Below are 24,822 nucleotides of genomic sequence, written 5' to 3'. Positions count from 1 at the left end.
ACGGATCCAACTGTCACGAAGATATAATTTCAAATTTCAATTTTGGAGTGGGAAGGGAACACTCCAAATGGTTCCTGTTCATGGTATTCATAAGCGCTGCCAAAACTGCTGCGTCCCGCTTGTTCGAGAATCCATTCAAAGAAAAAGGAAAGATGATCGATCATTCGAAGCCTCTTGCTTGATCACATCAATGAAAAAGGTAGTTCCAGCCTCCGGGTGTTTGATGACCATCTCACCGGCCTAGGATCCTCTCCTGTGCAAAGTTCCAGTGGGAGAAAACAGGGAAGGAAGGTGGACGTGTAGGGTCTGGGTGATCTGGATCCTCTACTTCCGAGCTGCCCCTACTTCGGTGCGCCCCACAGACAGCAATGCGGGAAAGACGAGTTCGGTTCCTCTGCACGTATCAATAGGTGAACAACGTACATGTGAGAGCCAACCACCTGTCTTATTTTTGCCACTTACAAGGGGAGGAGGGGTTTTTATGAAAACACATTAAAATGTGATTGGCATACGTTCACCTGTTGGTACGTGCAGTTGCCTTACCCCCACTCGGGCAAGGTGCTCAAGGAGGGATAAGGCGATCTTTTTGCCGCCTTACTGTGCCTGGGATGCACACAACAGTAGGGGCAGCTCAGCAGTAGAAGACCCTGACGCCAGGAGTGTGGCATATTTAAGGTATCTGTATCGGCCAATCTGATACCTGTATTGGTATTGATAATTAAAAAAGATGTGTTTTTTGAATTTTGGCTGGCTGTTTTGGGACGATACAGTCTAATAATTATCGGTATTGTATCTATAACAATGATCGATACCAGTTCTCCTCTCCAATTATTTTATGGAATGAGTTCCTTATCTGACTGCAAAGCGTACACTAGTGCCTGTTATCTCTTTTCCATAATATAGGACAGATATATCATTTAATCGAAATAGACATAGGGAGGCACTAGAGTATGCTACACAGCCTAACAATATTCTTTTTCCTTTTGTTTTTAATCATTACGCTTGTTGGGTGGAGCAAGAGATTTTTGCTTGGTCACATGGCCGTGGCCCTTGCACCAGCACGGGACCTAATATTCTAATAAGAGCACACGTAGGAGCGTCAATATGGATGAGATTTTTTATTTCACAAGAGTAAGGTGCAATTTTACACACTCTTAACTCCTATGTATCAACGCAGGCTCCACACGACCAGGCAACTTTCTTTTTCCCTTACAATGAAGTTCTAATCCAAAAGCATGGAAGTGCAAAGGGTGTCAAATAGTAGTCGGTATGGTTTCGGTCCATCTTTTCGGTTTAAAAAATAGGCAAGAGATTGCTGTCTGGGCCTGTAGCTCTTGTACCAGTGTATCAGTGTAAGGGTCAATGAGAATGCATACAGAGGCATGAACATAAATGTCATTTTTTGTTTTCACTGGAGGTAAGGCAGTATTTTTGCACAATTCTGTGCACTTTTGTGTCTAACAATTCCCTCTCCCTAGCTTCTAGGCAAAAAGATTTCTGCATGCTAACGCCCCCCTTTGTCTATCTTTATCCTGTCCTCTCCTCCCCTGAAATGACCACCGGATGTGCACCGCCGCCCCACCGGTACTGCAGAGGATTTTAATACTGAGTTTTATTGGGATAATGAACTCCTACACAGTTGGGTATTCTTTCTAGAATCTTGGCCGACTTAAGAAGTTTACCAAGATACAAAAGATCTGATTCTTCAAATGACAGGAGGAAAAAAGGGAAAGAGAAGGAAAGATGACGGTCCACAGAATCAAAGAAAGAAAGAGATTTTTCATTTCCACTCTGAAAAGCAATTTAGCAATTCCAGGCAGATTGGTCGATTAGGGAGCAAGTAATGACACAGAGACAGTACAATAACACCAAGGTTATGCGAGGACGAACCGATCGAAGATCTCTTGTGCCTGGTGCTACTGAGATCACTTACAAGTTACAAATATTCTGCCACAATCACCTTACAAACTACACACCTTTACACCAATTATAGACTTCTGTCTCTTGTATGGACAGCCCCACCCCCTCCCTGATATATGCAAGCTGCCATACAACACCTGCAATTCGGGGCAAGTAGGTTGGTGGTTTGATGCTGGCAAGGTAAATCGCCGTCTCTTTTAACTTCATCAGCCAAATATTATGGCAGGACTGTACCTCCTGGAGTATCCACATGCATAGGCATATATATTTCTTGTTTGAAACTTATTGAGCCTTTGCAAGGGTTCTACTTGACACCCCATGCAACAATTTGACAAACCCGAGGAAGCTCAACTTCCCATCGGTGTGCCTTATCCAATCATGGAGAACGGCATGGACCGGAACAGAAGGACCAAGACCAAGTTCCTGAAACAATATTTTTGAAATAAAAAGTTTAGTCCAGGTTCTTGCATGCATGGTACAACAACAGAACAAATTCAAATTAACAAGCAAGAAAATTAGAAAACATGGCTAGGTTACCTAATGGTCGTCCTACATAAAGTTATAATAATAATAACACCTAAATTTTATAAAAAGCATAAAATCCAATACTTATACAATACAGCATCCAATTTGTTTTGAAACAGGAGAAAATGCAACTCTTGAATGCCTTTTCAATCAATTGCTTATCAAAGAGTGATCAATCTTCACTGCAGGAAAGGGCTAGAATGCTAGTACTATATATTATTATTAAGTAGTTTACCTGGTTTGTTTTTTTGCCTGTCACAACCTTTTATTTGGATAATTATGAGCAATTACATAATAACTTGAGGGTATTCATAGTCATCTCTCTGTTGTATCAAATACATATCAGTATCCATTCCTAAGGTCTTCACAATGTTTCTTAAGTGCTCATGAATTTTATTAAAACACACACACACACTGTTGGGGTAAAATCCACACATCATCTTATATGGTTTTGATGATAACAAATAAGTTAGTTGAACTAACTTGTGTTTTACTGTATAGAGACCTTACAAGAAATAAGCATCAAGTAAGGGGGAGCTTTCACCACATTATTGAACCTAGACAAAGTATCAAAATATGGTGTGAAGAAAAAGACTGAGAGAAGGACTATGTTCAAAGACCATGATCAAGCATCTCAAATACAAGAGTTTTTATAAGCATGTGTTCAATGTTTTTTGTATTAAGATGTAGTTAAAGTGTAAGTCCATTTGTAATGCACACACTCACGCATGTATACATGTAGAGTGACCCTAGGAGGTGTTTTTACATGGACCTAACCTAAGCTAATGGCCCCACACTTGTCCAAACATGGACTTAGTCATTTTCAGCAAAATCAGCTGATCCGGCATACCGAATCCTAATCCGGCATGCCGAATCCATATTGACCTATTTGTTTGCAATCTCAGGGTTTTTCACAGAGAGCAACCGGAATGTGCTACATCTGATCCGGCATACCGAATTGAGAATCCAGCATACCGAATTGAGAATCCGGCATACCGAATCAGATCCAGCATACCGAATTGCAATATGTCTGTTGGGAATTAGCCGTTTGACAACGGATAGATTCCATGATCCGGCATACCGAATTGGAAAACGGCATACCGGATTAGGACTGAATTATATCCTAAAATGGCAATGAACCTTAGATGCTTCGAGCACCTTTGCCTATAGATAGATAAGCTCATTTGGACTAATTACAATCAATTAAGACTAATCAAAAGCATCGCAAAGGCATTCGGGGAACATTCAAAGTGTTGAAGCATTCATTCATCAAAGCATTCAAGTTCATTTTTCTCTTTAGCTAATTATATTCACTTAGCATTGAAGCTTCAAAGTGGAAGTTAGCTACACATTCACTAAGGTTGAGGTAATCCTTACTTAGTAGAGTTCTCTTTATTATATGTTGTGAGTCCTCTTGCTCGAAATCAAGAGTAGTTAAATGTGTTGAGTCCTCTTGCTCGTCAATCAAGAGTAGTTGGTGGTGTGAGTCCTCATGCTCCTAATCAAGAGTTGTACGAGTTCTCTTGCTCATTCTCAAGATTCTTTTTAGTGGAATTCTCTCTAAGGTGAGAGGAGTGGAGGTAGGCATAATTGGCCGAACCACTATAAAACGATTGTGTTACTTTCGCAATTTATTTGCTTTGTTTTATCAATTGTTTTATTTCCGCACTATTTCCACTAGCTGCACCTATTCACCCCCCCTCTAGGTGAATTTACATTTGGTATCAGAGCGGGAGCTCAAGACCGTGATTGTTCTCAATCCAACTAAGAGTAAAGACCATAGGATCCTCTGTCAATCGTAAGGTTGAAGGATACAATATTACCCGACTACCCTTATTTGAAAGTGAAGGATTTTCCTATTGGAAGAATCGCTTCAAGAACTTCGTTTGTGCCAACAATATCGATGCATGGGAAGTCATCGAAAATAGACCAAATACCATAGATAAGTCCAAAGAAGAATGGACCCCTGCTGAAAAAAGAAAGATGCAACTCAACTTTGTAGCTATAAGCTATATTCAATGTGCTCTAGGAGAAAAGGAGTACAATAGAACTTGCATGTGTGACTCCGCAAAGAAGATGTTTGACAAGTTAGTTGTTACCTATGAAGGTACATCTGAGGTCAAACAATCTAAAATCGATATGCTTGTAAACGAGTATGAATTGTTTAAAATGAAAAATGATGAAGATATCTATGCAATGTTTACTCGTTTTACTAATATTGTGAACAAGCTGAAGGGTTTAGGGAAAGTTTATTCTAACGGAGAAAATGTCCGAAAGATATTGAGATCTCTTTCAAAAGAATGGAGACCCAAGACTACGGCAATCAAAGAGTCCAAAGACATAGACAAGCTAAGCCTAGATGAGCTTTTGGGATCTCTACAAACTCATGAAATGGAGCTTAAACTTGACACCAAGGAAGATGAGCCTAAGGAACCAAAAAAGAAAGTTGTGGCTTTCAAATCTTATGAAATAAGTGACGATGAAGAAGAGCTTTCGGAGGACGAAATTGCATATCTTACCAAAAAGTTCTCAAGGTTCCTAAAGAATATAGGCAAGACCTCATTCAACAAAAGAAGGTTCTCAAAATATCAGAAAGGTAAAAGTCTTTCAAAAGATGCCACTGACTCCTCTTCCAAAGATATTATTTGTTATGAGTGTAGGAAAACAGGACATTTTAGGGGAGATTGTCCCAAAATGACGAAATACAAAAAGGCCTACAAAGTCGAACACACTCTTGATTCAAGTGATGAAGAAGAAGATGACGAAGTATCTCAAGATGAAGAAGAACAAACCAATCTCGCACTCATGACTACTGAAGACGAAGAATCTCAAAATGAAGTAACCCCCACTTCTCCATCTCATAAAGATAAAGATTTTTTGGAGCTAGAAGAGGCTTTTGAAGATCTCTATCAAAATAGTTTGGAACTAGCAACCACCAAAAAGAATCTCTTGAATGAGATCAACACTCTTAAAGACCAAAACACATTCCTAACTTCTCAAGTGAACAACTTAGAAGAAGAAAAGGAGAAATTGTGTAAAGCCCTAGAGTCATTCACAAATTGTAAGAAAACACTTGATATTCTACTTGAAAATGCCTCCAAAACACCTTTCAACAAAGAAGGGGTAGGCTATGATGTGAACAAGAGTTCAAATCAAACCAAAGAAGCAAGTTCAAGTAAAATAGCAAGTAAGAAGGTAAAGAAGAATAAGTATTGCAACTATTGCAAAAAGAGAGGACACTCTATTGAGGAATGCTACATTAGAAAGAAAAGTTCTCAATCCAAGAACACCAATCAAAATAGGAAGACCTCAAATATTCCTCAAGTGGTTGTTTGTAATAATTGCAATAAGAAAGGACATACCATTTGGGAATGTCGTCACATGGACCAATCTTTCTTTCATCCTAAAAAACCCTATAATGGTCAAAATAGGAGAAGTTATCCTAATAGGCAGAGCTCAACTAGAACCCCACCAAAAGTACAAAGACCACCTAAGAACCAAGGACCCTATAAAGCACCTCAAAGCCAAAGACTTTGGAAACCTCAATCATACACAAATTGGTATGAGAACCAAAAGGGAAATGGTAACCAAATGGTTTGGAAACCAAGAGGAATGTATGATACTAACAATTATGGACCCAATTCTCAATGGGGACCAAAATTTTATTGAGTATCTCTTGTTTTGTAGAGCAACATGGAATGGTACATTGACAGTGGCTGCTCAAAACATATGACTTACAACCCAAAGTTGTTCTCCGAGCTCAAGAAGCAAAAAGGAGGATAGGTATCCTTTGGAGACAACAGCAAAGGTAAAATCATCGAAAATGGATCAATCAAGTTTGGAGGTACAGTGATTTTTAACGTCAGTCTAGTTGATAACCTTAAGTACAATTTACTTAGTGTAAGTCAACTATGCAACTTTGGATATTATGTAAATTTTAATGCCTCTAAATGTGAGATCAAGGATTCAACAGATAATGTGATTCTTGAGGGATGTAAGAAGAATAATGTGTACACTTGCATATTTAGTGTAAATTCTGTTGATGCATGCCTTATTTCTAAATCTGATGATGTTATTTTATGGCATAGGAAGTTGGGACACATTAATTCTCAAACTATTAGATCCCTTTCCTCGAAAAATTTGGTGAGAAACCTACCTAAGTTGAACTTTGATAAGCAACACACATATGGAGCATGTCAAAAAAGTAAACTTACAAAGATATCTCATAAGGCTATAAATTCTGTTGCTACATCAAGACCTTTGCAACTACTTCACCTTGATTTGTTTGGACCTATCCAAACCACAAGCCTATGAGGTAAGAAGTATACAAGACCTGCTTTCTCAAGCATAAAAATGATGCTTTTGAAGAATTTGTGTCTCTTTGCAAGAGAATACAAAATCAGAAGGGTTACATGATTACCTCTATCAAAAGTGATCATGGCGGTGAATTTGACAATATAGACGAATTTGGGAAGTTTTGTTGAAAACAAGGTATAACTCATAATTTTTCGGCTCCTAGAACACCACAATCTAATGGTGTGGTTGAAAGGAAGAATAAAACTATCCAAGAAACGGCTAGGACAATGCTCAATGAGTACTCCTTGCCTAAGTATTTTTGGGCCGAAGTTGTTCACACAGCATGTTATGTGTTAAACCGGGTTTTGATAAGACCTATTTTGTTAAAGACCCCCTATGAACTTTTCCATAATAAGCTTCCTAAAGTTGATTACTTTAAAGTGTTTGGTTATGCTTGTTTTATTCTTAGCACTAAGGACAACTTAGGAAAGTTTGAGGAAAAGGCCGATGATGGTATTTTTCTAGGCTACTCCACAAATAGTAGAGTTTATAGAGTCTTTAATAAAGAACACTAGTTGCGGAAGAATCTATGAATGTTAAATTTGATGAATCTATGGCAAAAGAAAAATATAAAGACCTAGAAGAAGATGATGATGATGAAGTACTTGAAATTAGGAAGAAAGTTGAAAAAGTCACTCTAGATGAACCTAATGATCAAGTACATCAACTTCCCAAAGAAATTAGAACTATTAAAGACCACCCTCTTGACCTTGTCATTGGAAATCTTGATAAAGGTATACAAACTAGGAGTAAAATCCAAAATGTTTGTTCCAATGTGCCCTTCATTTCTACCATCGAACCCAAGAATATCAAAGAAGCACTTTTGGATAATAATTGGATAATTGCTATGCAAGAAGAGCTCAATCAATTTGAAAGAAATCAAGTTTGGGACTTAGTGCCAAAACCATCTAACACCAAAATTATTGGAACTAGATGGGTATTTAGAAATAAACTTGATGAAGATGGTAATATTATTAGAAACAAGACTAGACTGGTTGCCCAAGGCTATAACCAACAGGAAGGTATTGACTTTGATGAGACATATGCACCTATAGCAAGACTAGAGTCTATTAGAATGTTGCTTGCGTTTGCTTGTCATAAGAATTTCAGGTTACATCAAATGGACGTGAAGAGCGCCTTTTTAAATGGCTTCATCAATGAAGAAGTACACGTCATTCAACCACCTGGATTCGAAGACCCAAAGCATCCTGACTATGTCTACAAATTTAAGAAAGCTCTCTATGGCTTGAAACAAGCTCCAAGAGCATGGTACGACAGGCTGAGTAAGTTCCTGATAGATGATGGTTTTACTATGGGTAAGATAGATACTACTCTTTTTGTGAAACATAGAAATAAAGATCTAATCCTAGTTCAAATTTATGTAGATGACATCATTTTTTGCTCTACCAATGAATCTCTATGTCTTGATTTTAGCAAGAGTATGAGTAGTGAATTCGAAATGAGTCTTAAGGGTGAATTGAATTTCTTTTTAGGACTTCAAATAAAACAAACAACTAATGGGATTTTCAGTAGTCAAACCAAGTATCTTAAAGAACTGTTAAAGAAGTTAAACATCAATGGACAGAAGTCATCCAGTACTCTAATGAGCACATCTGTAACTCTATCCAAGGATGAAGATGGAATCCCAGTTGACCCAACTAAGTATAGAGGCATGATAGGTAGCTTACTCTACCTAACGGCTAGTAGACCGGACATTATGTTTAATGCCTGTGCTTGTGCTAGGTTTCAAGCCCAACTTATGCAATCTCATTTGAGTACTGCAAAGAAAATCTTTAAATACTTAAAAGGAACTCCAAGCATTGGCTTATGGTACCCTATGGACAATGACTTTAACCTTATTAGCTTCTCTAACGCCAACTTTGCCGGGTGTCATGTTGATCGGAAGAGTACAAGTGGTACTTGTCACTTTCTTGGATCATGCTTAGTTTCGTGGTTTAGTAAGAAGCAAAATTTAGTCGCTCTATCTACCACCGAAGCTGAATACATCGCCGCTGGACGATGTTGTGCACAAGTGTTATGAATGAGGCAAACTCTCCAAGACTATGGAGTTAAGTTTGACACTTCCTCAATCCAATGTGATAACACCAGTGCTATTAATCTCAGTAAAAATCCGATTTTACACTCTCGAGCTAAATATATTGATATCCGTCATCACTTCTTACGTGATACTGCTCTAAGAGGTGAAATTCGTCTTGATTATATTGAGACCGAGAAGCAGCTTGTAGATATCTTCACCAAACCCTTGAGTGAAGAGAGGTTCTGCTCTCTGAGAAGAGACCTAGGGTTATGCAATCCCTTTGATTAAAGTTTGGTTGTTTATGTATTGAAAGTACATTTTGCTTGAAAAATGAATTTTATTTCCTCCATTGTCTCTTTTTGATAATGCCAAAGGGGGAGAGAAATTGGGTTTTGAATTTGAATGTGGATTTATGTTTGACTATGTTTTGTTAATGCTATGTAAACCTTTTCATTTAAATTAAGTCAATGCAAGTCTTTTATTAAATGCAAGTCTTTCATTAATACAAATTGTGTGTCTTGATACTATCTTGATACTATAATATTTGGTACTAAGTTATTTGTCATCATCAAAAAGAGAGAGATTGTTGGGGTAAAATCCACACATCACCTTACATGGTTTTGATGATAACAAATAAGTTAGTTGAACTAACTTGTGTTTTACTGTATAGAGACTTTACAAGAAATAAGCATCAAGTAAGGGGGAGCTTTCACAACATTATTGAACCTAGACAAAGTATCAAAGTATGGTGTGAAAAAAAAGACTGAGAGAAGGACTATGTTCAAAGACCATGATCAAACATCTCAAATACAAGAGTTTTTATAAGCATGTGTTCAATGTTTTTTGTATTAAGATGTAATTAAAGTTTAAGTCCATTTGTAATGCACACACTCACGCATGTATACATGAAGAGTGACCCTAGGAGGTGTTTTTACATGGACCTAACCTAAGCTACTGGCCCCACACTTGTCCAAACATGGACTTAGCCATTTTCAGCAAAATCAGCTGATCCGGCATATCGAATCCTAATCCGGCATGCCGAATCCATATTGACTTGTTTGTTTGCAATCTCAGGGTTTTTCACAGAGAGCAACCGGAATGTGCTACATCTGATCCGGCATACCGAATTGAGAATCCGGCATACCGAATCAGATCCAGCATACCGAATTGCAATATGTCTGTTGGGAATTAGCCGTTTGACAACGGATAGATTCCATGATCCGGCATACCGAATTGGAAAATGGCATACCGGATTAGGACTGAATTATATCCTAAAATGGCAATGAACCTTAGATGCTTTGAGCACCTTTGCCTATAAATAGGTAAGCTCATTTGGACTAATTACAATCAATTAAGACTGATCAAAAGCATCGCAAAGGCATTCAAACTTGAACATTCAAAGTGTTGAAGCATTCATTCATCAAAGCATTCAAGTTCATTTTTCTCTTTAGCTATTATATTCACTTAGCATTGAAGCTTCAAAGTGGAAGTTAGCTACACATTCACTAAGGTTGAGGTAATCCTTACTTAGTAAAGTTCTCTTTATTATATGTTGTGAGTCCTCTTGCTCGAAATCAAGAGTAGTTAAATGTGTTGAGTCCTCTTGCTCGTCAATCAAGAGTAGTTGGTGGTGTGAGTCCTCTTGCTCCTAATCAAGAGTTGTACGAGTTCTCTTGCTCATTCTCAAGATTCTTTTTAGTGGAATTCTCTCTAAGGTGAGAGGAGTGGACGTAAGCATAATTGGCCGAACCACTATAAAACGATTGTGTTACTTTCGCAATTTATTTGCTTTGTTTTATCAATTGTTTTATTTCCACACTATTTCCACTAGCTTCACCTATTCACCCCACTTCTAGGTGAATTTACACACACAAGATGAAAAATTCCCTAGTTCCACCGATACTTCCACCATTCACAAGTTCTTAAAGGAATCACATAAGCCCTAAGGTCAATAATTTTAAAATTTTTATTCCAACCATCGTCCTAGACCCATTAAGTGATTTCACAAAGAATTGCAAAAAGGATCTCCATATGGTCTTTATTCACCTAGAATAAGCTTATGATAGCCTGCAAGTACTAGAGAAGAGAAGTGTTTCAAGTAAATAAGTGGACATAATTAAAGAGGGTGGACCTCAACGCAACAGTAAGGTTGCTCTATTAGGTCGCAGGTTCGTCGGGAAACAGCCTCTCTACGAAGTGTGGAGGGGGGGGGAGGGTAAGGCTGCGTACATTACGACCCTCCCAAGACCTCACATTGGCAGAAGCATCATGCTTTGGTACGTCTTTTTTTTTAATTAAAGATATGTATAATGGTGTGGTGACTAGTGTAAGAACTATGGGGGATCGAGGTAGTGAATTCCCAATTTCAGTTGGGTTACATCAAGGATCAAATTTAAACCCTTATTTGTTTGCGCTTATCATGGATGATTTAACCAGAGACATTTAAGATGAGGTTCCTTGGTGTATGCTTTTTGCTGATGATACTATAGTTGATGAAACAAAAGTAGGGATTAACGCCAAATTGGAGCTATGGAGATCAACCTTGGAATCAAAATGTTTTAAGATAAGTAGAACGAAGACGAAATATATGGTTTGTAACTTTAGTTACACTATGACGGATAATTAGTTACCCTTATTTGTTTGCGCTTATCATGGATGATTTAACCAGAGACATTCAAGATGAGGTTCCTTGGTGTATGCTTTTTACTGATGATACTGTTTTGGTGGATGAAACAAAAGTAAGGATTAACGTCAAATTGGAGCTATAGAGATAAACCTTGGAATCAAAAGGTTTTAAGATAAGTAAAACGAAGACAGAGTATATGGTTTGTAACTTTAGTTACACTATGACGAATAATGAGGTAGTCAAAATTGATGACATGGAGATTTTAAAAAGTGACTATTTTAGGTACCTGGGATCAATTATAAATAAAGGTCATATAGAGGATGATATTTCATAGAGAACTAAAATAGGATGGATGAAGTAGAGAGTTGCGTCCCGAGTGTTCTGTGATCGACGTATTCCTTCAAAACTTAAAAGGAAAATTTTATAGGACATCTATAAGACCAGCTACGATGTATGGTGCAGAGTGTTGGGTAATTAAGAAGCATCATATAGATAAACTCAGGGCAGCTGAGATGAGGATGTTGAGATGGATGTGTGGCAAAACTAGGAAAGATAAAGTAAGGATTAAGGAATGATCATATTAGAGCTGATTTGGGAGTAGCTCCGATACACGATAAGCTACGAGAAAGTCATTAGAGGTAGCATGACCATGTTCAATGGAGGTCTTTGGATGCTTTAGTATAGAGGAGTGATTTGATTCATATTGAAGGAGCTAAAAGAGCCAGAGGCAGATCCAAAATGACTCTAACAGAAGTGAGGAAAGACATGAATAGCTTAGGCCTTGTATCAAGTATGAACTTGAACAGAGCAGATTGGAGGGTAAGGATCCATGTAGCCGATCCCATTTAATTGGGATAAGGCCGAGTTGTTGTTGTTGCTGTTGTGTATGTGTGATTAGTTGTTTGACTAAGCCAATCATAGAGATCCATTGACTGAATGTCTCACCTGGGAATATAAGATCCCAGATTTCTCAGCACCCAACCAGTCTGTGTTACCTAAACAACTTCTTCAGAGGGTAAAGGTGGGAAAAACTTCCAGGATAACATACAACATAAAGTTCTTCAGCACTTACGAGCAACAGTTAATAACATACCGAAGCAAGTTCATCAATGACAATTGCCCTGTTCCCATCCTTTTCAAAGAGATCATAGGCACAACGAGCATGTTGCTCCCATAGGTCAAGTGCCTCAAGCTGATATACACTTAAAGCTGCAGCACAGAATTCTTCGAAATCCATCCTCCTGTACTGAAGTGCAACTAGCTGCAGAAGAAGGGAGCAAATGTCAAAACCATGAGAATTCTAAAACCATTTATCTATAACACCAAAGTCTTTTTAAAGGGAAAAGTTCATCTGCCATTAATGGTCAAGGTGGAAAACCTACGGATGGAAGGAATTCATGGACCCGAGACTCCTTCATTGCATCTGTTGCAGTTTTCATCAAGGCCTGCCAAGAGAAAAAAAAGTTCAAAACATCTTTCAGAAGTACCAGAGAAGAAATCTAAACGTTATGTAAAAGAAACTAACCACTTTAATATTTTCTAAGTTTATGCTGTCATTTTTACTTGGCTCCAATAGCACAAACTGCTCTTTCAGATAAAAGAGCTCATCCACAGTTAATGTCTTAGACAGAGCCTGCCACAAAAAGCGAGTGAGTAAAGAAATGAGTAAAAGAACTGTTGGAAATCAAATATTTACGCAAGTAAGGGTTTTCTAGTTCCAACCTACATTTAAAAATCTAGAAGCATTCATATTAATACTCAATAATCATTAAAAGAATACACTTGCCCACTGGCAACATATGATTAAGAACTCCAAATGCTATGTGACAATTGGTGCATTGTATGTATACGAGTTATAACTTCTATTTGCTGTATTATGCAAAAATTACAGTTAAGGTTATAGATTTGGTTATGTAAAGATGTCCAGAGTTGAGTGGCATCCTAAATTGGACCATTTAGTTAAAATGAAGGTCCAGGTATCATAGTCAGTCAAGTGTCAACCAATTAAGAGATACTGCACTATATATGATCTATATATTTCTGATTCTACCTGCAACATCATGATTGCAATGCAGAAAGTCTACAGATTAAGCTACAGGGTTGAACTTGATTCAAACTATTACTGAAGTCCTCTTCCTGCAAGATAACATGTCTAACTGATAACATGTTTGATACAAATTTCACCATGTGTCAAGGTGAATCAAGTAGCCTTTAGGTAGAAAATTTTTACTACAATACTACTCGAGATTTTTAAGCTAAGAAGATGAGGCAAGCATGTTGCATTCAGAAAATAACCACTAGGCATAAGTGAATCACAGAAACTACAAGAAATTTCACTACGCATATCCATCATGTTGTCATTCACTATATTAAACAAAAGGAAATAAAAAACATAATATTAACTACAACAATGAAGAAAGTAACCCAGACCTCACACTCATGGACATATAGGCAATGGAGAATGGAAGCAAATACAAAAGCATATTCTTTATTGATATCAACAAATCCATACCCTCAAAGCTGCCTTCCGCAGAGATGATGAACGCATATACACTTTCATAAGTTTGAAAACTAGAATGTCAAGTGGTACTTTTACATCATTATAATTTCTAATCCAAGGATGGCCTGAAAAGAGAAAAGGAGAAAAAGAAAGAATTAAGGATCGTAAATTAAGAAGATACACCGGACAACTCTCTCTCTTGACAGGGGATGAGGGCACTTACATAGAGCTTGAGCAGCAGTCATTCTTTTGCGTGGGTCTTTGTTCAATAGACGCTTGACAAAGTCCTTAGCTTCGGAAGATAAAGTAGGCCAAGGTGGTTCATCAAAACTTGGATCAGCTTTCAGGACTGCTCGAAAGATGCCAGATTCAGTTCTCGCCCAAAAGGGACGACTACCACATAGAAGAATATAAGCTATCACACCGATGCTCCATACATCAGCCTCTGTACTGTAAGATCTATGAAGAACCTCAGGTGCAACATAGTATGCACTTCCTACAATGTCATTAAGCCTTTCATCTGCATACCAGTTGAATCATTGGAAACTGTTCATGAACAGTTAAGGCAGGAGCGCCTAAAAGACCAACAGATAGGTCAAATCATGAGTCAGGACCAACCTGGTTTGACAAAATCTGATAAGCCAAAGTCTATAGCCTTCAACTGTGAGTTTTCATCCTTAGAAGTGAAGAGGAAATTCTGACCCAGAAAAAATGGTAGATCTCACAGGTAAGAATACATGAAAATAAAACAGACAAAGATGCAATCTTATTTAGTAGTGGAGGCACGAAGCAGTATATAAACAGGAAGAGCGAGGTTGACCAGAGGGTACTGATGACCAAATGGTAAAACAATCTTAGGAAGACTGCCATTTTACATAGCACATGCCTACATATTGGACAGGCCTCTCCTCTCAAACAATTGTGGCATATTTATTGAATATATTATGTAATCAATTTACTGATAAAATGGGGAAAGAAAAAGAATAACCCCTTCTGATAAACAATAAATGTTTTTTTGAGCAACCAACTTGGTTATAAGTGCACAAATAAAAACCTCTGCAGTTAATCAGCCAAGCTGGTTAATGAGTCCAGCATCTCGAGTTACCAAATGCTTCACTAATTTCAAGAACCAGCATTCCCTAATCAATCCTCTCATCAGATTTTCCTTCCCTTTTTTATTTCCAATAATGAATCTTATGCGTAATCTATTTAAAAGAACAAAGAATTTTATGTGGTCGTTCATGGTTCTCTGGTAATATGACGAAATACAACATAAAATCCTAGATTCAAGAAACTAAAATATGAAATACTGCTGAATTACCAAAGGTGGTGGTCATTGACATTTTTTTTTAAAAAAATCAGCACAACAAATAGTACCATTTCATTGAAAAAAAAAAAAGAAGATAAAAGAATTGATAATGTATCTATAAACCTCTCCCCCAAAACCCCTAAGATCTAAACATGACAGACTAAGCTATCGAGAAAACAAAAAGACTCAAAAGATGCCATTCATACAGCAATGAATCCAAGCTGGAACTAAAACCATTCCTGCCTACCTCAACAAATTCTATACAAGCTAAAATTTCAAAGACTTGACAACATCAGTGTAAAGTCTTGGAAACCTCTAGGATCAACTTTGAACACTCCTTATACTTCTCACCTTCCATAAACCCCAGACTACTTTATAAGATACTATGGTGCAAACGCACAGCCTTTATATTCAGAGTACCTCTTTGGCCACTGAATTAATAATTTATCCACATCTCCAGGCCAAGTCATAAGAACAAACAGACTCCAGAAATATGTCCAAACTTTATCCACCACTTCACATGACTGCAGAGGTGGCCTGCAGTTTCCTCGTCGCAGAAAAATGTAGCATACATTTGCTAGGTTGCAACCTTTTGCTGCAAGCTTTCTATGGTCAACTTCTCCCTGCCTCCCACTTTTCCTTTATTTTTATTTCTATTATTATTCTTCTAAGTAGACAAATGATAAGAACCTAACTCCTAACTAACCTCTCAAAACCCTGTTAAAGTATCCAACCCAAAAGCTAAAGCTACTATGTGGAGAGACCCAACTGGTATATGAAGTCATCCAAGGTCTAAGAGATTTCTAATGTGGGATTATTCCCAACACTCCCCACGTGTTGCCCCTCTCATAGGTACAACACACGTGGCATGTGTAGCCCTTCTTTTGGTGACCATGCAAAGATGTATTATTGAAGTAGTGGGCCTGATGCTCTAAAATCATGTCAGAGCATTCAACCCAAAAGCTCAGGGTATTAGGTGGAGAGACCAACTGGTACATAAAGTCACCCAAGGTCCCCCAGAGTTTTCCGATGTAGGATTATTCGCAACAACCCCATTTCAACCAGCCATATTTTCTCATATGTCTTTACTCAACAAACCTGATTCTTAATAAAATGGAAATATTTTTTACTTTCTTAGTCTTTATTTTTATCATAAATTCCTACTTTCTTATCCGCCTAGTCCTCAACCCTAATTCTCTATTGAACCTGTTGTACTCTTGCATGGCTCTGTTGGGATAAAGCTGAGCAGAGTGGAGCTGAGCTGAGTTGTACTCTTACATTTGTACAGTTGCATTAGACTATGATCCCATATGGAGGCCCAAAAGTAAATCCAGAAGGCCCACAAGGGGCAGATGGCAGTCCAATGGGCTGAAGTTGAGCTTTAAGTAGTTATATTAAAAGGTTGAGCCTTTTATTTTCTAGGGTTTCATTGAAACGGGCCTAATTTATAAGCCAATAACATGAGGTTGAAGTAATTACACAAGATTAGTAGTTAAGTGTTTGAATTAGATTAGGATACTCATTAACAAGTATAAAGTTCTGTTTTGAGCCTATTTACTTAGACATAATTTGAATAACAGAAACAGAACTGAATTTATTTCAAGAGTTTTTGAGCTGTTGAGCTTTGCAAATGTAAGTGAAGCCTCTTCTTTCTTCTTCTTCTAGTTCCTATCTTTTTTGCGATCAGGTGATCCCTCCCCGTTATTTCCTGACCTAATTCTTCTTGTTATGATGCTTCTCCGCTAGATTTTCTCATACTTTCTCTCCTCTTCTCCTGTTCTTCAATCAACTTCAATATTTCTGTTTGTTTCCTGCTGAATATCATTCTGGAATCAAATCTGAGATTCAAAATTCTATCTGAATTCTATCTGAACTGCTTCTTAGATCGGAGCATCTGAATTGTTTTCTTAATTCTTGCTTCCAGTTTAAATCTTAAGCAGCCAGGGAATCATCTATCTCTTGAATTCTGATTTTCAAGAATTTAAATCCATTGATAGATCTATCAGTCGCTTACACTCAACCAAATTTTGGTTTAGATCTTACCGTTGGATTGTGAAATATTTTAACTCTCCTGTCAGCTACCAGTTCTATATCCCTTGCTCTATCAATCCTAACCAATCCTAGCTACAAACCTACAATCGTTGATCTTGTTACTAGAACCCTCAATTGGAATTAGCATGCCTAACCGGGAAAATTTTTCTTTAATTCCTCCTTTAATCATATTCATTAAAAAAAAAAACTTGTTTGAAATTGCTCAGAAACCTAACTGTTCTGCACCAAGGTTTGTCCCCCCCCCCCCCCGGTGATTTCATAAAGAATAGAAGAATATTTATGAAGCAAAATCCATGAGCTCCACCTACATCTAGGGGCCAAGGCAAAAGAAAGAAAACAGTACGTCTTACAAAGATTGATTATCCCATTCGATTATTTCACTCTTGGGGCAAACTACAAAGAAATATACAATTCAAACCAGCTATGTATTCTAGAGTCTGGAAAGCCAGGAAAATATGATGTGTGCATTAAAGTAAATAACTGGAAAGGTCAGGATCATCCAAATAATCATCCTAGCAGTTTTTGCCTCAGCAAATCTTCCAGATGAAACTCAAGGAACTGACCTCCTCCCCCTTGCTCCCTTTTTTTGATGCATGCAGATCCAAAAAAGAAATCTCAATTATCTTATAGTTTGCCAGACTATTGGGAACACCAAGCATAGGATGTCTTTTACCTCTGGTTTAAGATCCCGATGGACCACACCCTGGAGATGGCAGAATGCAACAACATTCAATATCTGAACCATAACAGCCCTTGCATCATCTTCAGAGTACTTTCCACCCCTATAAAAGTAGCAAAATACTACTCAGAAGCCACAAACTACTAACTAACAAAATTGGTTTTCATTCTCCACATTCACATTTTAAAGCCAAAGTGGAAGAACAATATTGTGAACTTCATACAGGTCTTAAAGTACAAGTAATACCTTGAAAGTATCCTGTCTAATAACTCGCCTCCTTCACATAACCTGAAATATGCATAAAGAAGTCTACAAAGTTAATAAATGGTGCAAGCAAGCAATAAGAAACTCCAGCTAATAGAAATTCTGTATTTGCCAAGTATATAGCAAATAAACCATGTAGTTTTCACGCCCATTAAGAGCCGGGGGGAGGGGGTCCAACTTGTAATTGGAATCTTGAAGAACAGCCAGTTCTTTATCAGCTCCAATAATGACTAGAAAGGTATTGAATTTTCATTATCTTGCAGCACTTAGGTTCACTTTACAGACAAATGTAGGTCTAGAGCCATGATAATAAGATAACACATCTCTTTGAAGCAAAATGTTTCAATAAAGAAGTACATGATAATTGATTGTTGTCCGCTTCCCTGACCAGTCACCCCCAATATTTTTATTAAAATCATATAAAACAATAAAAAATTGCAGTAAACAATGAGAAAATATATCAGAACGTTTACACATTATAGCACACTGTTGGCATTTTACAATTTCTTCATTTTTTCCCACCATCTACTGTGTTTTTGTGTGTGCTTTTCATACTTTATACAATCTAAATAAAAGATTTAACAGCAATGTATATTTTGAGGAACACAAATATAACAGGACAGGCCTGTAATGTAGCACTGTATTCGAAAGACCCAAAACAGTAGCCAATGGACAAGATCTTTAAATTAAAGGACAATTCAGGCTATATGGGACAATCCTAGTTGATCTAGGAGAAGGGTATTTAGGTAATAAATCAGCAAACAAGAACAGAAATCAGGGTAATCGATTCACACTGAAATCTGTTATGAACTAGTGATTAAAATAGATTTGAAGAATCAGTATATCGATGAGAAAACAAACAATAACTGAAGTAGGGGTAAAACAGTAATTTACCAAGGAAGTCAGAATTCAGAAATTAGGGTTTGTAGTGGTCAATCGATTCAACAGAAAATGACATAAGCAGTAGCTTAAATCTCATAATCGATTTAACAAGAAAGGCATAGTTGTCAAGGCGGCGCCTTGGTGCCCAGGCGCCTTGGTCGACTTGGGCGCCTTGGACGCCTTGTTCGCCTAGTTGGTGTCGCCTTAAACTTTGGCCCTCTCCACCACCTTGGGTCGCCTAACCACCGTGACAAGTATGAAGAAAGGTTAAAACAGTAGCTACAATGGAGGGTAGGGGCAGAATGGGAAAAACAGAAATATCTCAAGATCAGATGGTCAGAATTTGGTCAAACTCATATCTAATTCAGCACTAGGGTTCCTGAACATATTGTCAAAATCTTGAAGGAATCTAATGGCTGGATTGCTTAATCTCAAAAAACATGTAAATTCTAGGTAGAAGTGTAGAACAGCAATTTGCAGAAACTTACTTGTTAATAGCAGAAATTTAGCAGATAGATAGTAGATTGAATAAAACCAATATAAGAATAGCAGCAAAAAAATATGAGCAATTGGATTAAACACCAATCTACTTTGATATCACATAAGGGGTTTCTTGATCAAACACGAGATTTCTTCACAGCATGAAGAGAAGAGCATGGAAAGCTTTTCATTAATCAATTTTCGTGAATGATGCTCCCCCCCCCCCCCGCCCCCCCTTCCTTAACCTAATTTGACTAGGAAACTAAAATAATGAAGGAAACTAACTCAAAACATAGTCAAACTTTGTCCTAACATGCCTATGACTTTAAGTGACAATAAAATAACTTTAGAGTTGGATTGGAAATCCATAACTGAACTCAGCTAAACATAGCCTATGCTGATGTGGATTCCACTAACTCAAAACAACTTAATAATGAACTAAGTCCTAATAAAGGAAATCCCGTATGCAATCTTACTACCAATGTTTTAGGCCCATGAAAGTGACCTATTATATTAAAACCCAATGGACCAGAGGCCCAACATGTATAGAACACAACCCTAGACTTTTTCCTAATAAAACAAGCCCATTTCGGTGATAAATCCACATCAGCCTGTATAGGTCAAATATAAAATTTCAAACCAGACCAAGTTCACTTTAATCTATTTTTCTGTAACTGTATAAGGCTTAATCGTTTCTTCTATCTAAAAACAATTAAATGGTGGGTGGGTGGGCTTCTGATATTATGAGGGAACACATGTTTCTATATTTACTGAGATATGAATTAATTGTAAGATTGATATTCAAATGGTTCATTTAAAGGTAGTCAAAAAAAAAAGGAAGTTTGTTTAAAGGTTTTGATACTGGCTGCTAACCCGAAGCAGGACTCCTTTATGCAGGCTTGGGTCTGGTAGTGCAAAAGCATTGGTGGAGTAGTTCAGCCACTCCATCTGAGGCTTGACTTATGTTATCTCCACCAATAGAAAAAGTATTGTTCCAGATCCCAAGTTATGGATGATGCAGTTAAAATAAAATTGGTTCGATCGTGGGCCAGATGATACCATTGGCCATGAATTCTTTTCATGCTGGAACAGAATCAGTTCTCTTTCTTCATAATTTTAAAAACTTGGGAAAAAAAAATCATCAAGAGCATATGGTAGATGTTGAGCTCCCAAATTTATCAGAATGAAATCTATAATTTATTAGTAATTCAAATTCTAATTTCAGCTCCAGAGATTCTAAAATTTATGTTTCAGAATAACCACCCAAAACACGCAATTCATGCTTATGAGATTAATTTGGAATAGAACCAGAAAGTTCCAAGCTTACTCCATTACTATATAGACATTGTCATGATCTTCACATGCATCATAAAACTGCACTAGATTGCCATGTCCGGTCAAAGCTCTCAAGATTTTCACCTCCCGTCTCACATCCTCAATAGCAATGGCTGTAGTCATCTGCCGACAGAAGATTATATCGACATAATCAAATAAGAGACATGGAACAGAATCCAATAACATGCAATGCTGAGCATACATCATACATCCATATAAAGCAAGCAGCTATGTTTATTGTTGCCTGACTGGTTTCAGGTCAATCATATCAATCATCAAAATAATAGACGTCATCACCAACAGACATAACGAGTAACATCTTAAAAAATTTGTATTCAGTTCTCTACAAATCATTACTCCCTTCCAGTAGTTGGGTTTTACTTTGTTTATTTTGACTCAGGTATTTTCAGCTTGAATCGGATTACTGTTTCAATTGTTGACTGGACCAAGCTGCCCCACTATAGAGTCATAAATTAGTCAAGGCCCTCGATGCCACAAATCAAAACCTCTCATTCCCGAGGTCCAAACCAGTGATTCATGTTCTATACCTCCATTAAAAGCATTCTTCACTAGTTTCACAATTTTGGAATCTCAATATGTTGCGCTCACTTGAGACCCAATAAGCCAATGTGTAATTGTGTATATTCTTAAAGAAAGTAATCAAAAGAGTGCATGCAGAGGTTTTAAAACTTGGTACAAAACAATTCAATTAAAATAATCTCAGTAGTTTTCCTTCCGTTGTCCATCTCTGATAGATCTCCCCTAATACTTACTCTCCTATTTCTTCTCCACCACTTTGCTGTTTCCCATTTTGTATATAGAAATTAATGTGTATCTTTATTCTATAAAAGATTTTACCCTTAAAACCAGAACGAAATCTCAAAATTCAAAGAATTAATCAGAATTGAAAACCTTGAAGCATATGCAGAATTCCATGAACACAAATAAGCTTTACACTGTCTCAGCTCTAATCAACTGTTATGCCAGTTTTGCCAAATGACATTCATCAAGGGAATCTCATTAATTCTAAGTTCTCTCAGTGAACCACGAGTTCCCTGAAAGTCTAAACTAAGTAGATCCATTGGAAATTATCAGAGACTCCATCACCTGGCAAGAGAACCATGGAGCAATAATTAATTCAATTTTTAACGCTTCAAGCGAGACTGAATGAAGACCAGAATGTTACATTTACAGGAGAAAGTAATTGGTTTTTGCCACTTAAAAGAGTAGTTTTCTTTCATAATAGAAGCATACATCAGATTCAAAAGCTCATGGAGCTCGTAAGATTACGTAGGAATAAATTGAAGTCATTAAATCTAGTCTCAGGATTAACCTCAATTAAACCAAATCAATATCCTGATCTATCACCAACTGATTCAGAAAGAGATATAACGTACCTTGGCCTTGGGGATTACTTTAACGGCAATCTGTTGGCCCTTGAGCTCGCCTTTCTTGAACTTAGCGGCGCAAGTATAACCAAAATGCCCTCGCCCGACCTCATCCCCGAGCTCATACTTACTGGCAAAGTGCTTGGAGAATCCAAATGTCTTATCAAGTCCGGCAACGGCCTCCGACTCATTCCCCTCAGGTATGGAGGCCTCGTTTGGTTTCACCGATCCATGACGCCGAGCCAACAACATCCGTATGTGCTTGGCAGGTGACGGAGGAGGGAAGGGACGCTTAAAGATCCTCCTCGGTGTAGAATTTGAGCTAGGAGTTGCAGGAGATTTTTTCGAGAAAATGTAATGAGCGGGGCTTGGACTGTAAAAGGGGAAGAAAGGAGACTTCTTTCCGGCCTCCACATCCTCTTTCTGCTGTGGCTGTTGATGCTGCTGCTGCTGGGGTGGTGGTTGTTGTTGTTGCTGCTGATTCTCAGTTCCTCCATTAACGGTGTCACTCGGAGGAGGAGTTTTGGGGGTGTCTCCATGGACTGGCTCTTCCTCTCTCCTGGCATAAGGATTGGGTTTGGGGGAGGGTTTAGAACTGCAGAGACCCATTGATCACTGAAAGCGCAGTGCAAGACCAAATTCACCACATTCTACCGCCACATCACTCCCTTCCATACAACTCCCTCATCTCCATTTTCCTCCCTCTCTCTTTCGATCTCTCTCTCTCTTCCCGTTTTCCTCTGCTTCAGAACCCTAGTACAAAAAAACAAGGAGAAAGGGAAGAAGAAGAGAGTTTTAATGGTAACAAGAAAACTACAAGAAACAGAGAGGAAACGACAGAATTTTCGCTTTGCTGATACTGTGGTTCCACATCAACGGCCAGATTATCCAAATTGTACAACTTTTCGCCACGTGGAACCCATCTAACCCACTTTTCCGTTTTCTCTTTAAAATAAATTCGTTATTTAAATTTTAAACATGTAATTAGTACTTAATGACGCGAAGGAATTTAATTAACATGCATGTGCAATAAATCCTGGTAACGAAGGACACGGGATTTTCGGGACTCTAAGCCCACGCGCGCGTAGGTGCTACCAACGATCTTTATCGTTCAATTCCTTGGGACCCAACGTAAGTCTTAATCCCAGCCGTGCGTAAATAATGTGCAGTTGGGCTAGAATTAAATACTTTTGTTGTCTGCTGTGAACAAAGCATATGTTATATGTTACAAATGACAAACATAATAGATTCGGAGTTAGTAATATAATAATGATTAATTGATTAATTAATTTGCATGGAAGGTGGATCCTTGGTGTTCGCCCATCAGTCAAGCTACCAAGGAATTTTTTTTTTTCCCTTCTTCATTCAAAAATTCCGGAAAGGAAAGATCCAAAAATGTTAAAAAATGGGAAAGAAGAACTAACAAGGAACGTAGTGTAGTTTTGTCCATCTCTCTTCATCATATGAAATGATCTGGTTACCTTTCTTTGTTGCATGAAACATTTTATTGGTGCATTCTTCTATAATAGTTATGGGAACTGGGAAGTAGTTTTCTATCTGGGAGTGTGGTTTACGCCAGCACTCCCATGAGTCTATCTCTCTCCTCCTCAATACAAGGGGTCAGAAGTGTCTTTTCATATGGGGAGGAGAGAGATAGACTTATGGGACTGCTGGCTTAGGCCACTCTCCCAGACAGAGAACTTTCTCCCAATAATTATTTAGAGAAAATTCTCGCATATAATATTACTATGGGAAGTAGTTCTCTGCTTGGGAGTGTGGTCTACGCTAGCACTTCCATGTGTCTATCGCTCTCTCAAAACAAGGGAGCAGATGTGCCTTTTCATATGGGGAGGAGACAGATAGACTCGTGGGAGTGCTGACATGGGCCACACTTCCGGACAGAGAACTTTCTCCCTATTACTATATTACATATTTTGATTGAAAAATAAAATATAAATATATGCCTTACATATATGTATCAAACCAAAAAGAAAAAAGCCTGTTACGTACTAAAATAATGCATGCAACATGCCCTGCCTGGGGTCATTTGGTTGCAAGGGAAATAAAGGAAAGATAAAGGGAATCAAATTCAATTTAATTCAACTCAACAAATCAAATTAGCCTTTTGGTTTGCTTGTAATTGCCTTTGTCCCCTAACCTTCCCCTCTCTAGAAGGCTAATTTGGGACCACCCTGGGGCTTTATACCTATTTTTCTATTTTCTTGTAATATAATTGATACTGATAAAAAAAATACTTGCCTTACTTGACTAATGGGATCAATTACATGGATTTTTTTTCCAATCAATTCTACTCAAAGTTCATATTAGTTTAAAATAAGCCTAAGCTATGCATGTCTTCATCACACTTTCTCCTAGAGTCATTTTAGTCATATATCTAGCTCTTGTAGCTTCTTTAATTTAAATCAAAACATCTCTCTAGTTGACTTTCTCACAATTTATGTATTAGA

The 24,822-nt window shown here is 37.7% G+C and overlaps 1 protein-coding gene across 1 annotated transcript; it reads right to left on the bottom strand.

The window, feature by feature from the left end:
* Positions 1 to 1,881: 1,881 nt before the first annotated feature.
* LOC122658062 (CDPK-related protein kinase-like) lies at positions 1,882 to 23,182 on the bottom strand. The gene is made up of 11 exons (XM_043852934.1): positions 22,364 to 23,182; positions 20,959 to 21,089; positions 18,252 to 18,293; positions 18,000 to 18,108; positions 14,584 to 14,662; positions 14,189 to 14,485; positions 13,978 to 14,090; positions 12,991 to 13,098; positions 12,848 to 12,910; positions 12,559 to 12,726; positions 1,882 to 2,343 (listed from the first exon to the last, which is right to left on the bottom strand). The coding sequence occupies exons 1-11, from the start codon at positions 22,961 to 22,963 to the stop codon at positions 2,203 to 2,205; spliced, it is 1,851 nt and encodes a 616-aa protein (XP_043708869.1). The 5' UTR covers positions 22,964 to 23,182; the 3' UTR covers positions 1,882 to 2,202.
* Positions 23,183 to 24,822: the final 1,640 nt, after the last annotated feature.

The sequence above is a fragment of the Telopea speciosissima genome, chromosome 4 (assembly GCF_018873765.1).
Source record: "Telopea speciosissima isolate NSW1024214 ecotype Mountain lineage chromosome 4, Tspe_v1, whole genome shotgun sequence".
Lineage (NCBI taxonomy): Eukaryota > Viridiplantae > Streptophyta > Magnoliopsida > Proteales > Proteaceae > Telopea > Telopea speciosissima.
This window is presented reverse-complemented; position numbering and strand designations above follow the sequence as displayed.

Bases quoted from the DNA above. Each gene is read 5' to 3' on its own strand.
- LOC122658062 (XM_043852934.1), bottom strand. From the start codon at position 22,963: ATGGGTCTCTGCAGTTCTAAACCCTCCCCCAAACCCAATCCTTATGCC. The intron at 21,090-22,363 runs GTACGTTATATC...TTCTGTCGGCAG, and splicing joins AAGTAATCCCCAAGGCCAAG to ATGACTACAGCCATTGCTAT. The intron at 14,091-14,188 runs GTAAGTGCCCTC...TTCTCTTTTCAG, and splicing joins GACTGCTGCTCAAGCTCTAT to GCCATCCTTGGATTAGAAAT.